The 27,699-nt window shown below is 37.1% G+C and overlaps 1 protein-coding gene and 1 pseudogene across 1 annotated transcript in view; one reads left to right on the top strand and one right to left on the bottom strand.

Moving 5' to 3' along the window:
- Positions 1-27,699, bottom strand: part of CEP128 (centrosomal protein 128) — a 507,255-nt gene that overhangs the window by 388,787 nt on the left and 90,769 nt on the right. Inside the window, 4 exon segments of the mRNA XM_020976328.2 lie at positions 4,355-4,515; positions 8,797-8,902; positions 12,525-12,599; positions 13,694-13,780. Of these exon segments, the coding sequence (XP_020831987.1) occupies positions 4,355-4,515; positions 8,797-8,902; positions 12,525-12,599; positions 13,694-13,780 (429 nt within the window).
- On the top strand, positions 15,977-16,741 carry LOC144456227 (ribose-phosphate pyrophosphokinase 1-like; annotated as a pseudogene).

Here is a 27,699-nt window from a genome sequence, read left to right as displayed (position 1 = left end):
CACAAGATAAATTTAAATGTGGTATAAGATAAAGCAGCTGATACATCAGATTACAAAATAAAAGATACTACAAAGAAAAAAAATTACTTCTGCATTAAAGAAAAAAGTAATGGCAAAAAACTTGCCCAAATGCTTTCACTGCATTAATCACCATAGTCATCAGTTGTTATATATTATTTCTTTCCCCTGTGACTCTCCAAATTTTTAGTACCAGCTTCTGGAAAGTGAATAATAATTTTCTATTGGTGAATAATTATGTCAGTTGTCATTTAATTATCAGTTAGCATGGCCCATATTCCTTTAACATTCTTCAATGAACCTAAAAGTCAAATATCAGTTTATTTCAGGAAGGCTGACTAAATGGATGTAAGAAGTCAGCAGAGATTAAATCAGAATAGAATCATTGATCAAGGATGCCTGGAATTCTTTGGAATACAAATAGCTTATCAAGGTTAATGATGTTCAACTTGAGTTTAGAATAAGGGTATTGAGGTATTTGGTATGTTCGGCACAGTTACTGATTTAAGGTCTTAGATAAATTTCAAAGGTAAGTTCCACTTTAACTTTCACAGTCTTCATTAGTGTGAAATGATTGTTCATATTTTATTATGCATTTCGGGCTAACCAAAACTACTACAATTAGTAACTGAGTAAAGATCCTTTTTTTTTTTTTGGTGTGGTGATAGGGGTTAAGTGACTTGCCCAGAGTCACACAACTAGTAAGTATCAAGTGTCTGAGGCCAGATTTGAACTCAGGTCCTCCTGACTCCAGAGCTGGTGCTTTATCCACTGCACCATCTAGCTGCCCCTAAAGGTCCTTTTTAAAGTGTACAATCGCTCTAGAAATCCATGTGATTTTAACAAAACCCACCTATCACCCACAGTTACCTACCATAGGTACAATATATACAATACTCTGGAACTATGCCCAAAGGGCTATAAAAATATGCATACCCTTTGACCCAACAATAACACTTCTAGTGCTGTATCCCAAAGAGATCATACAAATTCGAAAAGAACCCACATGTACAAAAATATTTATAGCAGGTCTTTTTATGCTGGCAAAGAATTGGAAATTGAGAGAATGCTCATCAACTGGGGAATGGCTGAACAAGTTATGGTATATGAATGTAATGGAATACTATTGTGCTATAAGAAATGATGAGCAGGCAGACTTCAGAAAAACCTGGAAAGACTTGTATGGTCCGATGCCGAGTGCAGTGAGCAGAACCAGGAAAATGTTGTACACAGTAACAGCCACGTTGTGGGATGATTAACATTGATAAACTTAGCCCTTCTCAGCAATGCAAGGATCTAAGACATCTCCAAAGGTCTCATGATGGAAAATGCTATCTACATCCAAAGAAAGAACTATGGAGTTTGAATGCAGATCGAAGCATACTATTTGCTATTTTTTTCTTTTGTTTTGTTTCCTCTTTCTGGTGGTTCCTCCTATTGGTTCTAATTCATCTTTACAACATCACTAATGTGAAAATATGTTTAACAGGAATGTATACATATAACCTATATCAGATTACATGTCATCTTGGGGAGGGAGCGAGGAAGGAAGGAGAGAAAAATTTTAAACTCAAAAGCTTATGGAAGTGATTGTTGATAAATCAAAATAAATCAATTAAAAAATTAAAAAATATACAACATTCAACATATATTTCTCAAATGAATGAATCTCTATTAATTCCTCCAATAATCGTTCAAAAATATACTAATCATATACCATTAGCAATGAGCTGTTTTGTTTGGGATACAAGGATCAAATGACTTCGGATTTTTTTAATGAGTACTCACACCAGCACAGGGTGCTGAGGCAGAAAAACAAAAAGCTAGCGAGGTCTTAGAATGCATTAAAAATTATACAGCTTTCAAGAATAAGAAAGCAGTAGCCTGTCTATTTCATGACCCCTATCTGTCGTGTGGTTTGTACTATTTAAAAATTAGCTTGTACAAAAAGAGAGAGAGAGAGACAGAGAGAGAGAGAGAGAGAGAGAGAGAGAGAGAGAGAGAGAGAGAGAGAGATAATCCCAGGTGCATTTTTTTTTTAGCTTTTCCTTTTAAATTAAAATGTGAGAGTTTAACAACTTGGGCACAAAGCTATATAAAGGAACTTCACTATGTCTGCAAATTACATGAAACCTAATCAAAGCCCTCAATGAATTTGAAATAAATCTAATAAAGTAAAGAATTACCAATAAATCCTAACTAAAAGGAGTTAAGAAGAAACTAAAAGGAGTTAATAAAATCTTACAGGAAAAAAAGAATGACGTACTTCTCAAATGCCACAGAAAAGTTCATTTTTCATCTTCTCCAAAGAGGAAGACCCTTGAAAAGGATTATAAGCTCAATGAAAAATACGTGGGGAAAGTACCTAAGTCAATATTTGAGTCTCTCTATCTAATATATAATAGTATGTATGATACGCATACATATCCATATATGTATCCACACATGCATAATATATGTAATTATTATAATATGTGATATATAATAAAAGAAAACCATTAAAGCTCAACATCCATTACCCCAAACCAAAATCTCCCATCATGACCCCAACACTTCTTCCTATCCCTGTATATCAAAGGATAATTAAGCAAGAGGCAGAGGAAAAATCCAGGGTCAGTGAATAAGAAGGCAATCAGGAGGCTATAATTAAGAACTGAAAAATCAAATAACAGACAGCTCAAGAGTGCTTTTTTAGCTTATTTCACAAGCAGAAAGAAAATCTGCACCTGATTCTGAGCAGCGGGCAAAGGGATTTGTCCACCCTTGACAGTTACTAACACATTTTTTACAAAATTTTTATTTCAGAAAAATAACTACATTTTTACAAAACATTACTTTTCTTAGCTACACAAAAGCCTACAAAACAACCTGACAAGACAATTTAAAATGCTTTGGGTCTACCACTATTTCTAATAAACTATTTATTAAATACAGTAGAATATATTATGTAAGGAATATAAATATTTCATATCTTTAGAATGACTCATAAACACAATCCAAAAGATATTTTCCATAATTCCTTGATAACACAGCAGAAAAATGCAAACTCTAAGGATGATAACAAAAATACTTCTTTCCAGTTGCATAAATTAACTGCTTTCAATACTTAGTAAGTCCCAAGATATATGTTTGTTTTCAATTTTGAAATCCCTCAATATGGCATCTCAATAAAATTACAATGGACAATTGTATTGTCAAAAATATATACTAAGCTAGACAGATGCTTCTCTGAATACAGTGGTGGGAAACCTGTGGCCTAGACACCAAATATGGCCTTCTAGGTCCTTAAGTGTGGCCTTTTGACTGAATCCAAACTTCAAAGATTAAATTTCCTTAATAAATCCCCTTAATAAAAAGATTTGTTCCGTAAAACTTGGACTCAGTCAAAAGCTCATACCCAAGGACCTAGAAGGCCACATGTGGCCTTGAGGATGCAGGTTCCCCACCCCTAGAATAGGACATCAACATTTGATCTATCCTAATTATTCAACTGAAATAGAAATGAAGCGTTTCTTTCCAATTTATCTTTTCTTATTCTGATTTTAATACTTTTTTATAACTATTGTGTCTATCCTAGCAATAAAAGATTAATACAGGGTGTCCCTATATTAATATAATATATTTAATAATTAATATAATATATAATTATATTAGATATCACATTATATAACTAACATAATAACAACAATAGTTAGTGTAATTTGGCTTTAATAGCTTTGTTATTAAGTTTAAGTAGCTTAAAACTGCACTGTAACTTCTGAACTTTTCCTAACTTAAATGTTCCTATTCCGATAGCAATTACTTTTCACTCTGAAGACCTAAGCAACTCCTTCCATTGAGAAACTAGATGTGTGCCAATACAAGATTGACAGGTGGGAAATTACTCTGAAAGGGTGATTTTAGCATTTTTTTTCCCTTCAGACCAAAATCTTCTTTCCAAGTGAAAACTACTTGAACCTGATGGATTTGAGAAGCATCTTTCAATTTGAAGTTTTATTCTGATCCATTGTAAATAAGTTCAGAGAACTACCACATTCCATCATACAGACTCTCCCAGAAGTCAAGATTGCATTGGCACACATCTAGTTTCTCAGTGGAGTGGATCACTTAGATCTTCAAAGTGAAAAGTAACTGCTACTGGAATAGCAACATTTAAGTTGGGAAAAGAAGAAAGAAAAGGCTGCTCAACTATAAAATGAGTGAGGAAGAAGAGACTTTTGTGGGTTACCTTTACGGAGAAAAAGATCCTGATTTCCTAATTTTCTTTTAAGTCCATCAGACAATTTTGCTGAACACACTGTGGTTTTAGGGATTAAATTTAAAATATCAAAGTCACCTCTGTTTGTTCTTCTAACTGTGCTTTTTCCTTGTCTTTTCTCTCAATGCATCGCTTCAATTCCTGTACCTCAGACATCATGACATTGTGGTTCAGCTTGGCTTTCAGCTCTGAGATCTGTTTCTCCAGCTCTTGTTTCTCCTGATCAGACCTCTCAGCCCCTTTTAAGACAAAACATAATTATACATGTAAGCAATGTATAAACGTGTTGTTTACATAACATGCAGATCCTTTATACACAGAAGAATGTGGACACAATTATCATCCATCAACAAACATTTGTGGGGACCCATTATGTGCCAGTTCATAAAGGTATATAAAGAAGGCAATAAACAGGAACAACTAGGTGGCGCAGTGGAGAGAGGACTGGCCCTGGATTCAAGAGGACCTGAGTTCAAATCCAACCTCAGACACATAATACTCATTTGCTGTGTGACTCTGGGCAGGTCATTTAACCCCAACTGCCTCAGCAAAAAAAAAAAAAAGAAGAAGAAGAAGGTAACAAGCCCAGTTCTCAAAGGTACCTACAGCCCATCGAGTAAGACAAACACACATAATAAAGATATATGGAATAAATATAAAATAGATATAGGGTAACAATAATAACAACAACAGCAATAGCTAACATTTACATAGGGCGTACTATTGCCAGGCACGGTACTAAGCATTTTATAATTATTATCTCATTTGATCCTCACAACAACCCTGGGAGATAGGCTATTATCCCCATTTTACAGATAAACAAACTGAAGTAAACAGGTTAAGTGACTTGGCCAGGGTCAAACAGCTAGTAAGTGTCTGCGGCCACAGTTGAACTCAGGTCTTCCTGACTCTGGGTCTGGCACTCTATTCACTAAGCCATTGGGTTTTTCCCATTCTAGCATAGTTAGGAAGCCCGTTAGGGCTCTCAGGAAAGACTTCATATAAAAGATCGTGTTTCAGTTACATCCTGAAGGAAGAGAGGGATTTTATGAGGAGATGAGCAACAACTGCATTTTAAGAATTATTCCATTCTCCCATGTTTTATGGTTCTAATCTATTCATCATCTGTTTCAAAATGATGTTATAGATGTTTCCACTTAGTAGTTCTTGGGGCAGCTAGGTGGCGCAGTGGATTCAGGAGGACCTGAGTTCAAATCCGGCCTCAGACACATAACACTTACTAGCTGTGTGACTCTGGGCAAGACACTTAATCCCATTGCCCAGCCAAAAATAAAATAAAATAAATAAAATAAAATAAAATAAAATAAAATAAAATAAAATAAAATAAAATAAAATAAAATAAAATAAAATAAAATAAAATAAAATAAAATAATAAAATAAGATAAAATAAAATAAAATAAAATACATAGTTCTTGTCTCTTTGAGGAATGGAATGGAAGAATGTGTGCATCCTTTGTTGATCCAAAATGGATGCCCTGGGCCAGTGGTTCTCAAACTTTTCCACAGTGGTAGGACCCTTCAGTTTAAATAATATTTTGGCAAAACTCATACCAAAATACCCTAAAACTAGTATCTTAATGCCTATTAATTAACAGCCTAAATTAATTTAAAAAAAAAAACTTGCAGTATTTCAGGATTCCTTGCAGTACAGTTTGAGGAACATTACATTACGCTACTAAACCACGAAAGCTAAAATTTCTCTAGTGGGATTTCTAACAGCAAAATCCTAGTCTCCTCTAAGCCCTACTTGTGTCTTTTACCCATTCAGCTGAATGGGAATCTGCAACCCAACTATTTCACTCAAGGGACTATTATTGAAGTTCACATGATGAAATTTCTTTTTGCAATATAAATAATCAACTGGTGTTGTTAAATCTTTTATTATGACTTGTATTTCTATGATCACTGATCTAAACCAGGAGAGTTTTACAGCAAATTTAATTTGGCACTATTTTTTAAATAAGCCAGGACGATAGTGCTTTTAAAAAGAATATGAGAGTGAAACGGTTAAAAAAATTTTAAGATTCTTTTGTCAACAATCCTATCAGAAAAAATCCCCACTTAGTCAATTTATGTTTTCCACACATCATAAAGATGGTAAATATCCTTCCTATAACCCCTGAGAAGAGCCAGCTTGGAGCCCAATCTGACTGAACAAAGAGGATGCATTTCCAAGTCCTGAATGCTCTATCAAGTCAGACAAAGGGTGTAGGTGCAGTTGGCTGCACTGAATTATAATGGAGAGGCCGGCTCCCCTGAGTATCAGAGCCAAAGAAATGCCCATGAGAGATTGCACCATTTTACTACATTAGAGTGGATAGCACCTCTATCAAAGCAATCCACAGACCAAGAAAACAGAAATAGTCCAGCAGCACACATTATAAAAAACAGATCACCAAGGTTTTTTACTGTACCATTTCACTCATACCTTACCTGAATGAAATAGACTCAGAGTCAACGAACTCTGTCATTTAAATAGTTCTTTTAGAAGTTCCAAAGAAGCAGCATCATTGTTTATCTCCACTACTTTCTAACCTGTAATTCATATTCCTACAAGGTTGTTATGCCACGTAACTCACGCCATAAATCATCACCAGGAGAATATGGTTGGTTTGGTTGTGGTTGCTGTTATCAAGTATTTCAGGGAGAGTCTGAAATTTTCAAAATGTAATTCAGCCTGTCCTCTTCCTCCTATTCTGTCAAGAATTGATTTAAGAACTAATTCAATGGACTACCAATCCAGCTGCATATCATAATCCAAACAACAGGCATTCACCATGTACTTGGTTTTTGCATATGCCATTTTGTCATAATGCATACGTAACCTGCAATTATCTTCATGGGGGTCTCACCATGAACAATGCAAGGCAAGATGTCCAGTAGTATTATGAAATGATGTTTCATGTTGCCTTTCAGTACACAATAAAATCAATATTGCCAATTTCTTCATTGGCTTCTCAGAAAAGAAACTGTTCTACCTTTCCACGCAGCTACAAGGTCTTCATGTCTTCTGAATTTATTGATAGGAAAACATTAAGATGGCTCATTTCTTCCAACAGCATACCAATTCAATGGCAAGCATACAAAGATCTTGCATTTAGGGTACCAAAAATTCATGTTTCTAGAGTATCTAAAGACTGTATTTTTAGCATTTGCTGCCTCCTTTTCTACCACTCCAACATTATCACTGTATGTACACCAGACTTGAGGTCATTTTGAATACTTCTTCATTTCATGGGGCACCACAGCTAAAGAATTTTTCACCAAAAGGCTAACCCATTGATGATGAACCTTCCTTTTTATATGGCGAGTGAATTTCAGACAGCTGACCTCTAAATTACTGGATGAATCTTATCAAGCTTTGTTCTTCACAGACATTTTGCTTTGATATTTTTAATAGACAAAGGAACTCAAATATTCCCTGAATAAAAGCTACTTTTGGATTTCCCCTAGTTCTTATAATCCTTTAGAGGGGTAGGGGAGATGATTGGGAATGGGAGGTGAGGAGAAATGACAGGAAAAAAGGATCATTTTATATATGGCATAATAGAGAGTTCAAGTCATTGAACAAGGAGAGATGAAGATTTAGTGACCAGTTATGCTGCTTTCCTTGATAGGAACCCCCTAACCCCCTAAACCAACATAAAAGATCATGTAGAAGTAGCAGTCAACTTGGAGACCATTTAGTAAGGTTTAAAGATAGACCTGTGAATCATAATCTGTTGGGGAGCCCACTACCTAAAGTTGATAAGAGAATGAATGAATGAATGAATGAATGAATGAAAAAACATTTATTAAACACTTATTATGTGCAAAGTATTTTGCTAAGCACTGGAGATATTATAGAAAAGACAGTCTCTCAAGGAGCTCACATTCTAATGGAGGAGATAACACACACAGGAGGTTTCATCAGTATGTCAGATGAAAAGGTACCATGGTCCTCAGGGTGTAGTTAAAAAACAGATTATAATACCTCTTCTTTAATAATGCCACATTCATTGATAAAGCTATGTCCATTCTGATGCTATACCATTTTGATTATGTCAAGTACTTGATGTCAAGAACTTGCTTTTCTGAATCTTTGTTTCTGTGCCTCCAAGGCCCACAAAAGCAGTTGCTAGCCCACATCTCCACAGGAATTGCCTCCTTAATGATGGCTGCCACATGTGGGCTAAGAACGCTGCTATTCCCAAGGCTATCTCCATTGGGATCTGCAGGAAGTAGTGGTTTAACTGGAACATCTTATGTCCTCTTCTCTCTCTGAGGGTGTCTCCTTGTTTCAGCTAAGCTGAATTACCTGCCCTGATGGTGGAAGTTGGTGGCGCTGGCTGCAAGCATTCGGGGTGGTGATAACCCTGCCAAGAACTCTTGGACTTACCTGCCTGTTGGTGGCAGTTAGGATAGGAACTGAGAGAACAAAAAACAACCATTATGAAAGAATAGAGATTGTTTTGCAGACAAACATCCCTAGGAGAAATGCTTTTAAATGCAAAGTATACCTCTTCTAAGCCTCCTGTCATCTCCATGCTCATTCTGTTGGTTTTTCTGTTGTCTAGAAATCTGTGGTGCTTGATATGTCAAGAGCTGAGCATGCAGGTCTTCTATCTAAATGCAGGCAAAAACAACAACATACTTCATTAAACTCCATAAGCAGAAAAGAAATTTCCTAAATTCATAAATTATTATCAACTGTATATAAAAGGTCTACTTCAAAGGAACTACACAGCCTCCTTTCTTAACATTCACTATGCTCTCTTCTCTTCAATCTCCTTATTGTACCCTGCCTAACTTCCTAGCTCTTACCAGTATACAAACTGCCTTTCTCCTTCCTCTTTGACAACCTATGTCTATCATGCCATAAACACTGAGTTCTAGAAAGTCTCCCTTGATTAAGCTTTGCCTTTCCTTCAATATTCATCCCTATGTAAGACTTTTGTTTGTATTATAATTTTTATACTTTCTCCTCTTATATTTGTAGATGTCCTAGCTATCTATTTAGCTTAAAAGCACTTTGAATTTAAAGATTAATCTCTCCAATTCTTTGGTATCTTTCCTATAGCACCTAGAGTGTTGCTCTGTATAAAACAAGTGATTACTAAATTAAGAGATTTACTACAGACTCCCTTATAGTCCCTTTACAAAGTAGATTCCACTACAAATGATGTAGTAGAAAGCACACACTAGACCTAAAGTCAGGGGACCTCGGCTCCATTCCTGGCTCTGTAACTGTATGACCTTGGATGAGTCACTCAACCTTGATGAGTCTTGACTCCATCATCTATAAAAAAGGAATCATAAATACTTTTTTTTTACCTAGCTTACAGGATTATCAGGAGACATAAAATAAAGCAAGTAAACCATACAGTGAAAACAAATTGCTTGCTAAAAATATAATATTTACTGAAATGAATATGTATACATTATGCTATATATGTGTGTATAGCATGTGTAATTTTATAGTCATATGTGCATAACTAGATACACGTATGCAACCTTTAGTGTGGTGTTCTCTTGTCTCTCCTGCTTGTCTAATCACTCTTTTTCAGCTCCTTTTTTTGAACCTCTTCCACAACATAACTTTTAACTAGATGTATTCCACCCCCTGTCTCCCATGGATTCAACCATCACCTCTAAGCAGAGATCCAAGTCCTAGTCTCTCTCCTTTGTTCCAGTCCCACCAGCACCACTTGCCTAGGGAACATTTTGGACAAGCTGTCCTATCGGCATCTCAAATTCATCATGTCCAAAACAGAACTCATCTTTCTTCACAAATCCACCTCTCTTCAACACTTCGTTATCACCATTCAAGGCACCACCATCCTGCTAGCATCCGGGTTTACAGTCTTGGGATGTTATCTTTGACTCTTAATAATGATATAATAACAATAGTGGGCACTTACACAGTACTTCAGTGTTTGCCAAGTCCTTTACATGTGTTCTCTCATTTGATCCTCAGAACAACTTGGTGAGGTAGCTGCTATTATTTTCCTCGTTTTACAGATGAGGAAACTGAGGATGCCGGAAGCTAAATGACTTGCCCAGGATTACACAGCTAATTAACATCTGAGGTAGGATTCAAGCTCTCACCTTCTTGATTCCAAGTCTAACATTCTATCACCTATGCCACAGAGTTGCCTCAGCTTGCTTCTCTCTCTCTCTCTCTCTCTCTCTCTCTCTCTCTCTCTCTCTCTCTCCCTCTCTCTCTCTCTCTCTCTCTCTCTCTCTCTCTCTCTCTCTCTCTCACTCTTGCTCTCTTTCCCTCTCTCTCATTTTCACTCTTGCTCACTCTTTCCCCCCTCCCTTCCTCCCTCTCTCTCTCCCTCTGTGTGTGTGTCTCTCTCTCTCTCTCTCTCTCTCTCTCTCTCTCTCTCTCTCTCTCTCTCTCTCTCTCGTTAGCTCTTTCCCCCCTTCCTCCCTCTCTCTCTCCCCTCCGTCTCTCTCTCTCTCTCTCCCTCTCAATCTTGCTCTTGCTCTCTCTCCCTCACCCCCTTTATCTACCAAATTGCCAAATCTACCTATTTCTTTCTGTATAACATCTCTGTATTGCTCTAGATTTCTCTATAACATCTCTGCCCTGAGACTCTTCCCTGCTCCCAACCATCCTCATCAGAGCTTATAAAGTGGTTTCCCTAAAATGTAGGTCTTACTACATCACTCTCCTACTCAAAAAAAAATTCTATTGGCTCCCTATCACCTCTATGATCAAGTATAAATTCCTCCTTTTTGCATTCAAGGCTCTTCACAACCTCGCTTCAATTATCTTTGCAGCCTTGTTATACGTTACTCCTCTTATGTGAATTCTATAGTCCAGCCACACTGACCATCTTATTGTTTCTCAGTCTTGACACTCTATCTTCCATCTTCAGGCCTTTGCAATGGCTATCCGCCTTGCCTGAAATAAATGCTCCCCTCCTCTCTGCCTCATAGAATTCCTACTTTTCTTCAAGATTCAGCTCAAATACCCCTTTCTACATAAGACTTTTCCTGATTTCTACCCCCACCCCAGCTACTTGTCTATTCCTCCTCAAAAATTTCCTTATATCTATTTTGCAGATACTGCAGTAGAACATAAGCTCCATAGAACAGGGAACAAGAGACATAGGAGAGTGTTGGAACATAGTAGGTGCTCAATAAATGCTTGTAGAGTAATTAACAGTAAAATATATAATAAAAAAAGTTTTGACTGGTCATCAAAAAAGGGTGAATTATAGGCACAGAAATAGCCTTAAGACCTAAATTTCTTACTTCTACAAATGCAAATCAGTGATGACCAGTGTTCTAATGATACCATCACAGACTTGGATACCAAGTATAAACTTTCCAATTTAAATTTTTAACAAGTGAAAACAAGAAAGGGAATAAAGAGGGAATGTAAGGACCATTTCTTCAATTCCCTGCAAGGTAACACTGGTTTCACATGGTCTTTGTATCACAGAAAAATCAATTGACATTTTAAACACTGTCCACCATGACAAGGATTTGTACTATATTTTTAGGTTTGCTATTAAGATATAACAATCCTCTTCTACAGTGATGACATTTGGCATTAATGTTTATGGAATATTATGTAATATATAACTCATAACACAATATAGTATAATTACCATTGGTATTAAACACAGACAGAAAAGCAATTAGAAAAGCACATTTCATACCCAATGAAATTAATACAGCTATTTAAAGTTATTGAATTTTAAATATAAAAAAGAGCCCAATTCTCATTATGGAAAAAAATGGGCTAGAAAATGTAACATTTAAAAATTAAGGCTTATCTTTCTTAAAAGAGGGCAAGTGGCACCTGAAAAGTTGAGTTTAACATAGTGATGCATTCAAAGTTACCCCAACTTATACATGTCTATTTTATATCTTTTACTTCCTCCTTCATTCTTCACTGCCTCTTGAAATAATATTAAGCTCCCAGGAAAAGTTTATCAAATAGATCCAGTCTACTTTTACATTTCCTATCCCAAGAAGAAATGTTAAGTAGAAATAAATGTGAGCAGTAATCAGCAAGACACATTCTCACAGTAGGAGCCTATGTCTTTTACCAGCTTACTCTGAATTTTCTTGAACCATCATATGCTTATGCATGCTAATACATTCAAGGGGGAGAAGTCTAAGGATACCAAGTGTGTTTGTTTGTTCACCTATTTTAAAGGACTTAATAGTACAGAGAGACTCAATCACAGTTTAATGTAAAAGATTTTCATAGCTTACATAGATTTACCTGAAGTAAAAGTGATTCTCGACTGCTTTCTGACTGTGCCAACAGCCTTCGGGATGTTTCCAACTCCTGCTCAACCTAAGGTTTCAAAAAGGGATAAAAAAGAAATTTGAAGGTTCAGTGGAACTACAGAGAACTAAATCATTGTTGGCATAGTATAAGAGGAGGGGGGAAAAAAACTGAAAAGCTTTCAGAAGATGTCCCAAATCTAGAGGTAAGAACAAATTGCTTGTGAGAAATACAAATAATTGCTTACTAAAAAAAAAAACCTCAAGACTTTTTTTTTTAATTTAATCACATGGAAGGGCATTAGAATAAAGGCTGCTATAACTAATCCATTTAATATGCATTTCTTTAATCTCCTCCTTTCTTTACAACATTATCATCATAAAAGCAGCTAATCCAAAATCTAAGTTCAAAGTAAAAATGCTCCTGTTTTCAGATTTTCTTAGCAATATCACCCACACATTCACAGACATAACCCAGAGCACTGAGATAAGTTAGCATGAAAGCAACTGAACCTTCAACAACAAAGAGTTTACCAAGTATGAATAGCTGTACTCTTTTTCAAACTAAGAAATCTGGTAATAGGTAAAAGAAACTCAGGTAATAGGAATAAATATGTTTCCCAGTAACTACAGTCAAGCCCAGCAATCACGAAAGCTCCTTAAGAGTATGGACTGCTCTTTTAATTTTTTTCTTTATATCTCTTGTGTCTAGGAACAGTGTCGTGCACAGAGTAAGTCTTTAATTCCTGTTGTTTCTGAGAATTTTTGTTTTATTTTCATAATTAAATGACCTTCCTTCTATGCTTAAAAAATACACATAAAGCACTAAAATTTCAAAGAGCCATTCCTATATCTGAGGCAGAATCACTCTTTGATTCACTATGCAAGGGTAATGCTTAATTCAACTACAAAACAGACAAGAGCAGCAGCTCCCGATAACCAGGAGACAAGCATATCTTCCCCCAAGATCAGCTTGGGAGACCAGGGCAACTCTTCAAACTACAGACATTGTTACCTAACCAAGTGAATCTATCTACATCCGCAACTCAATAAGAGCTGTGCTTTCTTCCAGCCAATGATCTCAGCACACGGGTCTTGAGCAGACACTGTCTTAACTAACTGTTGGTACTCTTCAAAAAATCAAAAAGGCTTTAAAATTCTTACCTTAATCTTTTCGCTTTCAGATTGTCTGAATTTAGCTTTCATCAATTCCTCATTTTCACTAGCTTCAGCATCCCGTTTCCTCAGAGCCTTGAATTGAAGGACAAAATGAATATTTATCAGAGTTTGGTTCCATATATATTCAAGCATTAAAGTCAGTAGTATTTACTAAGAAAAGGCATAGATGACTAGGAATACATGGATACTTCTGTTGTACACAATCTGCAAACTAAGCAGTAAATAATTTTCTTTCAATTCCTAGAGATGTGGTCATCAGAAACAACCTTTCCTGATCTGAATCTTTATCATTTATTTTTCTTCTCTAGAAATTATTACGTTTAGCTACACATTCAGTTGGACTAAGCTTAAGTACTGCTTAAATAATTAAAATAAAACGTTTTATTTTCTATCTTTTCTTGCAAGCAATTTAGACATACTTCAGAATTTCAAAAGATTTCAAGGGAGAATGCTCCTGCCCACAGCTCTTACAGCCTGAGTGCACTTTCAAGAGATGCTATAGCTACACACACACACACACACACACATATACATGCATACCTATACACACACATTGTATATATCCATACATACATATGTACCTATACCTATGTATGTATGTGTGTATGTAAGTATATACATATATATACATAATATATATATATATATATATATATATATATATATATACATATATATATATATATCTGAATGTGTGTGAAGAAATATGGATTCAAAAGAAACTAGGTCTTCAACAACAAATAACAATTTGAAATTGCATGCACCTAAATACATAAATATAATAATAAACTATGATTTTGCAAGAGTTCTCTGATTTCTTCTTCTGTTTGCTCATTTAAATTAGAAGATTCCAGGTCTTCTCAACTTATCTTCCATTAAAATTGTCTTTTCATCTTTCACATACATATTTTACACATAATGGAGCCTACTCGAGTAAAAAGTTCACTTATTTAGGCAGTAAGTTTGTAAATGGACATAAAAGCAACCTAACCAGATACAATCAGAATGGCTAATTCCTGGTTGAGGTTCTTAAGCATATATTATTAAGACAGAATTGTTAGCATGCTTTTTTCCACCCATTGGAACATGGAATTAGTCCCATTATCTTATAGATAAACACTCTGCTTAAACATAAAAAAGCATTTAAAATTAGAGGAAAATAAATAAAGGTGACTCAATTAGTTACCTAATCTGATTAATAATCTGACAACTCTGACTAGTAGTAAGTTTCTAACTTACTTAGATTCTGATAATCTGCGGGAATAAAATCAGTGTAGCTAGGATAAGAAGGAAAATCGTAAGGTGGAAAACAAGTCAGCAAACATATACATACTGAGCACCTCCTATAGGCCAGGCATTGCGCTGGCATGTCCAAGATACAAATTTCTAAGAGATGTAATATCGGCCCTCTCCTCAAGAAGCTTATGTTATACTAAGAAAATACAGCATGTTCTCAGTTTTTTAAAAAATGCAAGATACATACAAATTCTAAAAAGCAAAGTGATTTGGCAGGAACTGGTAGTAAGGTGAGAATGGGGAAGAGAACTAATGACTGAGGAAGCAGTGAAGGGCTGTTAAAAGATGAGGGCCTAGTTAAGACTGGAAAACAAACTGTTAGTAGACCCAGTCAACACAGCTGCACAATTCTCCGCAGCAAGGTACAACAGCACTCAAGCAGGAACCAGCAAGATGGATTGTGGGAGCAGTCTGCAGGAGGACTTTCCAAAGGGATGATCGGTAATGAGACAACAAGGGAAGGGTTTCAAAGGTCAAGGATGGTGTAAGTTTGAACTGATTAACTAAAAGGTCAAGATTTTAAAGAAAGGAAAATAAATCCAGAGCTTGGCAAAGCAGCAAGGGGCTGCAGTGAAAACTGAACAGAAATCCAGAGAAGACAGAAGCTCAAGATCAGAGGGAGAAATTTCAGAGTTATGGACAATGAAAGTGGAATCCTTATGGCTGATGACATAACCAAAGATAGGACCATCCCTGTATGTGGCTAAGGTGAGTGATGTAACAAGACAGATCTTTAGAACTGAAATTGATAAACTGGCTGCAAAAATATTTGAAGGGACATCAACAGTAAATCGAATTCCAGAAAGACAGAGTAAGACCTGGGGTAAAAATTATTATGAGCTAGTTATTGAACTCCTTAAGGAAAAAGGAGAGAATGACCTGGGGGGTCAGCAGAGAGGTCATTAGAATCTGAATAAGGTTATATGTGTGAATGGAGAGGTTACTGGATAAAAACTCATAGAGGTTCTGAAAATGGTAATGAGGAACAAGAAGCATGCTAACCTCTCCCACCTCATCCCCACTTCCAGGTATTAGGGAATGAAAACGAAAAAAGGAATTCCAGCACTAGAGAGTATCACCAGGGATGTAGTATTTTCAAGAGACAGAAAAGTTTCTGTGATTTCACAGGCCTAGAAGGAATTAAAAGTTAAAGGTGTAACATGGGGAGAAAAAACAAAACTTTTCCATATTGGACGTGGTGGAATGAAGATTTTTTGATATTCTAGTGAATAACTTATAAGCAGAGCCAGCAATATGGAAAAAGATTAGGAAGACACTGATGAGTCAAAGACCTACCCTATTATATCACCTGGTGCTGGTGGAGATAAAAGTGAGTTCAGTTGCAGACAGACTGAAGGCTGACCTTGCTCTAGTTTACAAAGAGCCCCAGGCCAAAGAAGTAGACTGAAGGGTACTGGTGGGAATGTAATGGGACCCACCAGCCATTGGAATGGACAACATGACTAATACTTATGCTACCATCTGTCATATAGCACAGATCACAACTCCTGTCAGCTGAAGCTACCACAGTTTATTCCATCCTTCCTCATGGAATCTTTTCTGGTCTAGTTATTTTCATATCTATTGTGTCTGTTTTGAAGCTGTCCTAGTCACGAACACAGCACCACACAAAGCACTGCCCCAAAATACAACATTTGCACCACCCTCGCTGAGGCCATCAAGAAAAATCACAAGGCTGACCCTATCTCCTCTCTTTTCAGTCAGGTTCCTTTATAATAGTCACCACTTTTAACTTGCAACTTTTTTTTGTAAACCAATTTTTACTTGTTCATGTTATATAAGTTAGATAAAAATGTCTGGCTTCCAGACATTGTTCCAGAGTGGGTCTCCACATTTCTTGCTCACATGAGGTTTCTTGAGTTTATCCCAACATGATGAAAGGCAAAAATACAGACTAAATGCTGGAGTTCCCACGAGTACTGGTCAGGGCTCCTCAATTGTTTGAGGCTTCCATTAGATGAAGCGAGTCTTGCACCTTTTAACTGTAGCTCTGTGGAGCAGAGGTATCAAACAAGGGCCACTGCTTGAGCAACACACCTGAGCTGTTTTTTGGTTATGTCTGATTCTCTGTGACCCCATTGGCTTTTCTTGGCAGAGACACTGTTTTAATGCTTAATGACAAAAGATGGACGCTGTCAATGTTGGAGGGGCTACATAAAGATAGCTATGCTTTTGCTGGACCTGGAAAACAATGTGGAATTATGCTAAGAAAGCAACTAAAATGTCCATATCCTTTGACCCAGAGATATCAAGGAGATTCCAAACAGGGAGGGGAGAAAGGTGCTACATATACTGAAATATTCAGAGCAGTATTTTTGCAGAAGCAAAGAACTGGGGAATGGGTTAAATGAATGCATGGAATATGACTCTGTCATATGAAAGAGCAAATATGTATTATCAGAGTAGCATGAGAAAACTTACATGAATTGATGTAGTGAAGAAGTAAAAGCAAAAAAAAATACACATAATCATTACAACAGCTCATAAGAAGCAGCATGGTATGATAAAGAGATGGCCTTGAAGCCAGCTGACACATACTGACTATGAGAACCAAGACAGGACACTTAGCCTTTCCTCTAGGCAGCTCTTTAAGACTACAAGTAACAGAGAAGGTGCCAACCTGCAATGAGTTTCTTCACCTGGGAATTATGTATACCAATCCAATTCCTATTCCTACAATAACAAAAAAAAAAAAGATGGGGTATGGGGTGGGGAAACAAGAAGGCAAATCTGAGTGCTGCGTAATTATAATGACCAAGTTCAGTCTTAAAGAAGAGTCAAGAAAAGTGCCTCCCTCTCCACTGCAGAAGTGGAAGATTAGGGGCATGCAGACCCAGTCAAAGGTAATTGATGTGTTGGTTTGGCTAAACTTTTTTCTCCTTTCTCTTTTTAAATCCTTGTTACAAAGAAAGGATTACTGGGTGAGGAAAGGAGAGATATATCCAAAAGTGAACATGATTTTAAAAGGGCACAGATTTTTCAAAGGAGGCAGATAATTATACAGTGCATTTTAAACGAGAAAAAAATTAAAAGTTTCCATAAATAAGCAAAACAAAAACCAAAGGGAAATATGTTACCCTTCAAGTGCCTGAATAAAAAGCCTTTTTTATCCCCTTATAATTCTGAGATAGCATTAACTTATTCTGATTTTTGTTACTTCTCGTATTTTTCATATAGCATAAATAACCTAGTTTTGCTTGTCTTCTCCTTTTCTGCATCCTACAAAGAATATTTTTGACCTTAAATCTTTGAGCACTTTCTCAAAAAATTATTATGGATGCTCCTTGTCACATATATTCTTCATTCATGCGTATCTACTTGCATTACCAAACATATAAACACCCAGGCTTCTCCTATTTTACCTATTCATCACACTTCTCCAGCTCTAACCTGTTTTTCTTGCATGGTTTAGAATCCATTTCTTTTTATGGAGTCAAGTCAAGGAATTAACGATCACTGGCAACAAGATTTTCCTATTTTTCCCAACTCCACTTCAACCTTTTTCCCTTTAGAAATTAACGTTTATATGGTGCAAATTCATGAGTTATAAATTTAGTGAATAGTATTCATTCTAATATTTCATCAATTACTGTATTTATCCATTTAAAGCCCTCCATCAACTGGCCCCATCTCACATCTTTTACTCCTCAATCCGATTCATCTCTTCTAACAGGTCAAATTTATCACTGTCTCCCTCACGTGATCAGAGCTGGTTTCTTCCTCTATGCCCTCGATCTTACTGTTCAGTCTAGTTGGAATTTCTTTGGCCCTCCTCTTTGCTAATCCAAATACTTCAAAGACTAGCTCAACACCCCCCTCCTCTATAAAGTATTTTCTAATTAACTTTGCCATACAATGATCACTAACTAATCTATTCTTACACCCTCTAGTATCAGTCACCAAAAGCAGGAGTGTAAAAATAAGCCAGGGGATCTGGAGTCAAGAGAGGGGGTTCAGAAACTAAGAAACTTGGAAGTTAAAAGTCAAAGGCCCCTGGAATAGATTTTTTAAACAAATGTAACAACAACAACAATAATAGTGGCTAACATGTAAGGTTCATAAATCATTTTACATATGTTATTTCATTTTGATCTTCACAATGACCCAGTGAGATAGGCGTTATTATTATCCCCACTTCACTGATGAGGAAAGTAAGACCCAGAGATATTAAATGACTTGCCCAAGGTGACACAGCTAGTGTCTGAGGAGGGATTATTCAAATTCAGGTCATTCTGATTCTAATTCCAGTATTCTAAGATACCTCCTACATGGATGGTTCCTACTCTTAAATATTTATGTTAATTCCCAATATAGTCAATCCATATCATCAAATAACCAAAAACAAACAACACCAGTCAAAATTGCAAAGTGAATGAAGTTTGTCTTTGATGCACCTTTTGTTACTGACTTAACTGGTACGTGACTTATGTGAACTAATGTCATTTGTCTTTGACATATCATGGAGAGTTGGAAGAAGTTCCACAAGACTTAAAGAGGAAAAATACTGTCCCAATTAAAAAAAAAAAAGGAGATTGATAAAAAAAAATTGTCCCAATTTTCAAAACAGGAGGCAGATAAAAAAAAAAAGGAGACAGATAAGAGACCAGGCTTTAAACTACAGGTCAGTGAGCTTGACTTCAATTCCTAATAACATTCTAAAACATTACTAAAGGGATGGTCATTGAGTAACTAAAAAAGAAGCACTGATCACAAAAAGCTAGCACAGCTTCCCAAAAACAAGCCATGACAGGCAAATCTTACTTCCTTTTTTTAACAGTTTAATAGACTGGTAGATCACAGGAACCCCATATATACAAGGCAACCTGATTTCTGTAAAGCATCTGTCAAAGTATCTAATGCTATTTTTGTAGAAAAAATATAGAGACATAGGATGAGTTAAAATACATTTAGGAGTATTTGGAACTGGCTGAATGGCCCGTAGCTGCTTATTAATGATTTGATTTTCAAGGTGGAGGACATCTCTAGTGGAATGCTTCAGGTATATACAATTGGCCCTGTGCTGTTTATGCCAACGAGTTAGATAAAGACATACCTATAAACTGCTCATCAAATTTACAGGCAGCACAAAACAAAGTAGAATAGCTAATACACTGGATGGAAGAATCAGGATCCAAAAGGGGAAAAAAAACCAACAGGCTAGAAGATAATATGATGAAATGTACTTTTCTGCTCCAAAAATCAATCTCACAATTACAAGATTCTAAGATCTCTCCAATCTCTCTTAATGACCTTACAGATCCCGTGGGTTCAATTATCTCTATCCAGATAACTCCTAGACTTATATACCTAGCCTCTCACCTAAGTACCAGTTCTGCCTCACCACCTACCTATTTAAGCATTTCATATCGACATGTCCAAAACAGAACTCATTAGCCGTCATCCAAAATCCACTCCTCTTCTGAACTTGCTTATTTCTCCTGAAGGATCTACCATCTTACCACCCTTCCAGGTACCCCGATTCACAACTTCAGAGTCAGCCTTGACGTCCCTCTCACTCCCATCATGTAATCAATCACTTGCCAGATCTTGCCATTTCAACCTTTATCACATCTCTTGCATTTTTCCACTGACTGATCTACTGACACTACCCCCATTTTGGTCCACCTCACTTACACTTAGCAATAGCCTCCTAACTGATTACTCTTCCTTAAATAGCTTCCTTCTCTGATTCAACCTCCAGACGTCTGTAAGGGTGTAAGAGCATTCCTCTGCTCAAAAACATTCTAGTGGCTCTCTATTACTTCTAGGATAGAATGCAAACTCTTCTGGTTAAGCATTTCAAGTCCTTCACAACTTAGACCCAACCTACATTTCCAGATTTATTATACAAATTAAATCAAATCAAAAAGCATTTATTAAGAATTTACTCTGTGACAGGCATAATCCTAAACACTGGGCATTTAATATAAGCAAAAAGAAATGCAATACCTGCCCTCGAGGAGCTTACATTCTAATAGAGGAAAACACATGAAAGTCAGCTGAAAAAGAAGGGGTGGGGCATCCCAGAGAGAGACTCACATACAGTGAAGAATGGCCAGTTTCCTTAAAATGGAGATTCTGGAAGCAATCAGCCAATTAAAGGAAAGAGTTGAGTGTACTTCCAGTGTGACAAATTCAGTGCAAGAATAAACTTCAAGGATAAGGAGACTTTTGTGTCATGGTTGTTGTGGTTGTTGTTGTTATTGTTGCTTGTCCTTTCTTTTTGAGGAGGACCAATGACACCACAGGGTGATATCTTGACTTGTGTATAAATTGTATTTAAGAGAGGCAGAGTTGCACAAATTCATTAGCGCCCTCTCTCTCTCTCTCTCTCTCTCTCTCTCTCTCTCTCTCTCTCTCTCTCTCTCTCTCTCTCTCTCTCTCTCTCTCTCTCTCTCTCTCTCTCTCCCAGAGTCATTGAAGCTCAGTGGCAAAGACAAAAGACAAATGGCGATGACCCAGGATGCAGTGTATGAACTTGGTGTGTTTGATGTCTAACCAAGCTCTAAGTCCTCCACAGAGCCTGCTTCAGCTGCCTTCATGGTTGTTTGAAGGAATTGTTCTGATCTTCCCCTTCTGCCAGACAACGTCTTCACATGCTTAGGGGAGACACCCCACTAACCCACCAAAGGATTTGAGGCCCATCAGGTACCCTCCACCTGGTTTGCCTGTCTGTCAGGACATTTTAGCGAGCAGTTGCCACTGCACATGGTACCATTTCTTGTGACACAGGTAAGACCTAGGGTAGACACCAAAGGTGGATGAACAACCCTGAAAAGGGCTTAGCAAGCCCTCACCAAAGGTGCTAGTCCTCCTCAAACACCAAGTCAGGAGTATTTTATGCACACGTCAGCCCCACAAAGCTGAACCTGCTACTCCCCATAGACAAAGTTCCATCCCTCATCTCCATGTTTTTACACAGGCTGACTTCCTTCTCACCTCTGCCTCTTGGAATGCCTGCTCCCGTTCAAAGTTCTACCCAAACATTATATCCTATATGGGACGAGACCCCTCCTGATGCCCTAGCTGCTAGTACCTTCTCCCCACCCCCGACCATATGCCTGCCTGTTTTTTCTGTTCATTTATGGGGAAACCATGGTTGTTGAAGTCAAAAAAGAAATGCTTTTTAAAGGAAAGAAGACTCTCAAACATATTCCTTACTACCTTCCAGTTCAAATATAAAATATCCTGCTTGGTATTTGAAGCCCATCACAACCTGGCCCTTTCCTCCCTTTCCAGTCTTTTCACATTTTACTCCTCTCCTCATATCCTCTGACCTAGAATCAGCCTTTTTATAGTTCCTCAGGCAAAATATTCCATCTCCTGACATTGTGGTTTTTCATTGGCTGTCCCTCAGGCCAAGAAGGCTCTCCTGTTTCACCTCCACCTCCTGGCCTCCCTGGTCTATGTAAAGACTCATTTCAAATCTGACCTGCTGCAAGATGACTTTCCTGGTCCATTCCATCCCACCCCAGTGCCTTCCCTCTGAGACTGCCTTCCATTTACCTATTTATTTCTTGCATGTATATTAAAACAGTTATTGGTTTACTGTCATCCCCCAACAAAATGTGAGCCCCTTGAGGGCTGGGACCTTGTTTTTGACTTTGTTTGTATCCTCAGTGTTTAGCATAGGACTTAACACTTAGTGCTTAATAAAGGCTTGTTGACTAATACATATGGCTAAAATTACAAAGTTCATGCAGAGAAATATATAGTAAGAAAAATTGCTGCTACCCTGAAAGTCCATAATATTGTTGCTCTTAGATGAGACATACACGTAAAACAGCTAGGGCATGCTGACTGTGTATTCTGGAATGTATATAAACACTGTCATGTTCCCAGAAACTCTGTAACTCCCATACCTATTAGGATCAGAACACATATGCAAAAAAAAAACAAAATAATGATGATAACCTAACCTTAATGATACTTTTTTTTGGGGGGGGGGGTGGCTAGATGGCGCAGTGGATAGAGCACTGGCCCTGGATTCAGGAGGACCTGAGTTCAAATCCGGCCTCAGACACATAACACTTACTAGCTGTGTGACCCTGGGCAAGTCACTTAACCCTGTTTGCCTCAGTTTCCTCATCTGTAAGATGAGCTAGAGAAGGAAATGGAAAACCTCTCCAGTATCCTTGCCAATAAAACCCTAAATAAGGTTAAAAAAAAGAGTCAAACACAGCTGAAAACAACTGAAAAACAACAAATACATAGTGTGTCATCTGGTTGTCTTTCCCTCATATAAACAGTAATTTGCTGTTAGTTGGGAGCTAAGGGATAGACATCAGTAATCAACTTCTTCACACCTGATCATAAGTCCCTCTTTCCCCATCCAGCTAGTAAACAGCTTCCCTTCCCCATTCTTCTGATCTCCCCATCCCTGACCCAAGACATAGTATGGTAGAGTAAAAAGAGTTATGATCTTGAAGGAATAATTTTTTAAAATGCATTAAACCCTTACTATGTGTTAAGCACTAGATCAAAGGATGAGGATACAAATACAAAAGCAAAGACAGGCCCTATCCTTATGGACCTTACCTTTTAACGGGGGAATATATAGTATACAAAGAGAAGTGGGAACTAGAGAGGGATGTATTGCTCAGGAAAATTACAGGTATGCTGAGTGGTGCTGCGAGGAATCAGAATGACACACTCCATCCAGGAATAATGGCAGAATGGCCGAATTGATTGGATCATTCTTGGTTCCAGAACTGCAGGGGACACATACAGAGGGGGAAGCAGTTAGGGAAGAAACTCATGGAGGAGGTGCTTACAGAGGAAGGAAGAAAGTACAGCATGGCTGGGCCTTTCCTGGAATAGTGTTACAAAAGGAGCTGTCACTAATAAGGTTGCTGTTGTTTGTCCTTTGTTCTCAAAGAGGCCCCTCACATCAGGAAGGTGACGCCATGACATGCAAGTGAATGGATTAAGTGAGGGAGGGCTGTGGGAGAGCAAAGCCAGAGCGCAGTAGTTTCTCCAGGACACGGTCTCTGGTGCTGGCATAAAAGAGATTGTTGCCTTGGCCATAAAGGAAGTAATCAAGGAAAGAAGGAACAAAGGTTGGAAATTAGTGGACCTGAGTTCAAATCCAAGATATACCACTTACCATGGGAGCTTGGGCAATTCATTTCAACTCTCTGGGCTTCAGTTTCTCATCTATGACAAAATCAGGGGATTAGCCTAAATGACCTCTAAGGTTCCTAAAATGATGACCCTATGATCCCTACGTATCTGGGATATAGAGTTCATCCACAGTGCCTCCCTTTTGCCTGTGACTAGGTTTTCATTTCTCCCCAGCTCATCCACAACTTGGTACCCTAGTGTTCTGAGTCAAACCCTTTGCTCCTCAGTGGGGTTGGGGATGGAGTGGTAAGAAAAAGAAGCAGACTAAATGGGGAATGAAAGATTTTTTTTCAAAAGAGATATGATTTTTTTTTCATAATTTATCTTTGGGCAAGTCTTGAGTATTCCACAAAGGTTACTTGGAATTTTTTTTCTTAATCAGTTTATATTTTAAATGTCCTATTATAGTTCTCTATTTCAAGGAATTCTACATTTAATTTTTTAAAAAATATAATTACTTCCTGATCTATAACTTATAAAATGTGTCTATATATCTATAACTTATAATATCTATAACTTACAAAAAAATTTATATCTCTGATATTTTGCTCTTCCTAATGCTTTACCATCTAATCTAAAACTCTTAATGTGAAGTCTCTCATATCCCTGGAGTCCTCCTAGTGGGTCATCCCCTCTTCTTTCTAATACCCCTTTATTTTGTCTTCTCCCATTAGGATGTAAATTCCTTGAGGTCATGGACTATCTCACATGTTTGTACTTGTATTTCCTAGTGCTTAAAACATCACCTAGTACATAGTAAGCATTTAATATTCTTTCTATCTACCTCTCTATCTATTTATCTACCTACCCATATTCCTTCATTTCTGTTTCCTAATCCTTCTAATACTTCTTGCATGGATCCTTTCTAAAAAATAAACAAAAAACACTTACTAGGTGTCTACTTTGTGCCAGATACTCTGCTAAGGGCTGAGGATACGAAAAGAGTCAAAAGGTAGTCCCTGTCCTCAGGAAACTCACAATGTAATGGGGGAGACAACAAAAAAATATGTATAAGCAAGCTACATACATGATAAATTGAAAGTAAAAAAAGAAAGGGAAGGCAAGCCTTGAAATTAAGAGGAATTGCAAAAGGCTTCCTCTAGCAGATGGGATTTTAGCTGGGACAATTAGGAAGCCCGGGAAAGCTGCAGGCAAATATGAGGAGGAAGAGCATTCGATGCATAGGAGAAAGTAAAAAAAAATGCTCAGGGCCAAAAGTGGAGTGTCCTGTTTGTACAACAGCAAAGAGGCCACTATACTAGCATTTCTCAAATTAATTTAGGACAGAATACTCCTGAACTTGAAACATATTTGAGGATCTCACGAATGTTACTCCGGTGAGAAGGGAGAAGTCTAAGAATGTCCTTGAAATCAAGGAGATAGGGAAAATTGTGGAGCAAACCAAACAAAATTAAGTAGGTTTTTGTATACTTCCAAACTGTTATACATATTAAGTACTTTTGATATGTAATGAAAAAACAATCACTAGTATCAACATTTTCTCTGTAGACCAAGTCATTATCACGTGGAACATACAAACAGGAACCAGCCTGGAAAATGTTACACTACAATGCCTAAGTTTTCTCTTTACCCTGGAACACTACTTCACACCTTTAAAAAAAAAAAGTAACTCCTTTTTTTAACGAGATGTACCACTGTTTCCATGTTATTCATAAAAGAATCAATAATTCTTGAAAATAATTGTATGCAGGGCATGCTATACTAGGAACTAAGGGAAATTACAATGAAGATACTAAATTTCTCTCATGCTCATTAGAAAAATCATAGCCATCTTTCAATACAATTCCTGGTTCCTGACGTTCCTTGCATCTGCACATACGTACATAAACATGCCAGCCCCATAATGTTCAATCACCTTGATCTACCATATTTATTTTTATCTTATATTAAAGAGAAAGAAGGAAAGCAAATCTAAATCAGGATATTGCAAAGGTACAATGGGACAACTCAACGATGCTTCACAAAAGAACAGGTGGTACTCAAGAAGAAGCCTTTACTTAAGACATTAAACAGAAAATACAGCTCATTTTCTTAAAAATCTTAGTTCATTTACTATCCTTCTTGCACTGGCATTAGGCTTTGGGGCCCATTTCCTGAGATCAAGCTATTCAGAACTATATTAAAAACTGACCTAATAAGAGCATTTTTGAAAGAGGGAGGAAATGAAATGCCAATGAATCTATTTCACTGGTTATTTTGCCTATATAGAGCCCATTTCTTTTTAAAAGCTATTTACATAGAAAGCTATCACGAGCTCAGCTATGGCATTCATATTGTCTTTAAAGACGTTTAAAATCATAGCAACAGCACAGTGCCTTAATGGAAAATCCCCAAGGAATATTTAAATCTTAAAGAAAAAAATTGTTATTAATATGTGCACCTTTCCATTAAAAAAAAATTACTGATGGGCTGCATACACGTTGTGAGATGACTAATATTGATCAACTTAACCCATCCCAGCAATACAAGGATCTAAGACATCTTCAAAGGCCTCGTGATGGAAAATGCTATCCACATCCAAAGAAAGAACTACGGAATTTGAATGCAGATTGAAGCATACTATTTGTTATTTTTTTTATCTTTTATGTTGAGTTTTGTTTCCTCTTTCTGGTGGTTCCTCCTATAGGTTCTAATTTTTACTTAAACACCACTAATGTGAAAATATGTTTAATAGGAATGTATATGTATAGCCTACATCAGATTGTGCACCGTCTTGGGGAGGATGGTGAGGAGGAATGTGGAGAGACATTTTAAACTCAAAAGCATATGGAAGTGATTGTTGATAAATCAAAATAAATTAATAAAAAAAAAAGAAGAAGAAGAAAAGGACTACATAGTTTCCTAAATGCAAACAAGCCTATTCTTGTCCTCCTGTTAAATTCTGGGACAAACTTATTGTCCCCGTGCAATGCTTGCTTCAGATATGTGTTAACATACTAACTCATTTAACTGCATGTCATAGTTTGCATAATGGGTATTTTATATCCATTTATTCTTTTCTATATGCAAGGTTTTTTTCTATATATTAAGCTCTTCTACATAATCACAAATCTAACTAAAGAGATTCTGTGCCATTCTGGAGTTTGATGCAATCAACTCTTTATCATCAACAAATAGGGGTACCTCTAGATCCTCATCATCTAAAAGGAATTCTTCTACCTTTTTGGTCCTTACAGAAAATATCTTCCATGACAGTGGCAACTAACATTAGCAAGCATGTAGCTGATTCTAATATCAATGCCTTATCAACAGACCTGCACAACTTCTTCAGGCTGCAGATAGGTTAGACTAGAGACAGACTGATGATGGTTGGTTGCCATGTGGGTCACATGACAAGCAGGAGAGGGCATAGTGGCATCCCTACATTTTTCGTAGGCCTCCCAAAATCCTTTGGCAGGTGGCCCACAGGCCATATGTTGTACATGTGCAGGGCTGCCTTATCAATAACCAATTATTTTCTGTCTGTTAATATGTAGTTAATTTCCAGTATTGTGATGTTCTTCAGTGAGCATCATGTCCCAAATCTTCCA

This window comes from Phascolarctos cinereus, unplaced genomic scaffold (genome assembly GCF_003287225.1).
Source record: "Phascolarctos cinereus isolate Bilbo 61053 unplaced genomic scaffold, phaCin_HiC Scaffold_3;HRSCAF=262, whole genome shotgun sequence".
Taxonomy (NCBI): Eukaryota; Metazoa; Chordata; class Mammalia; order Diprotodontia; family Phascolarctidae; genus Phascolarctos; species Phascolarctos cinereus.
The sequence above is the reverse complement of the archived record's forward strand: the minus strand, read 5'-3'. Positions and strand labels throughout refer to the sequence as shown.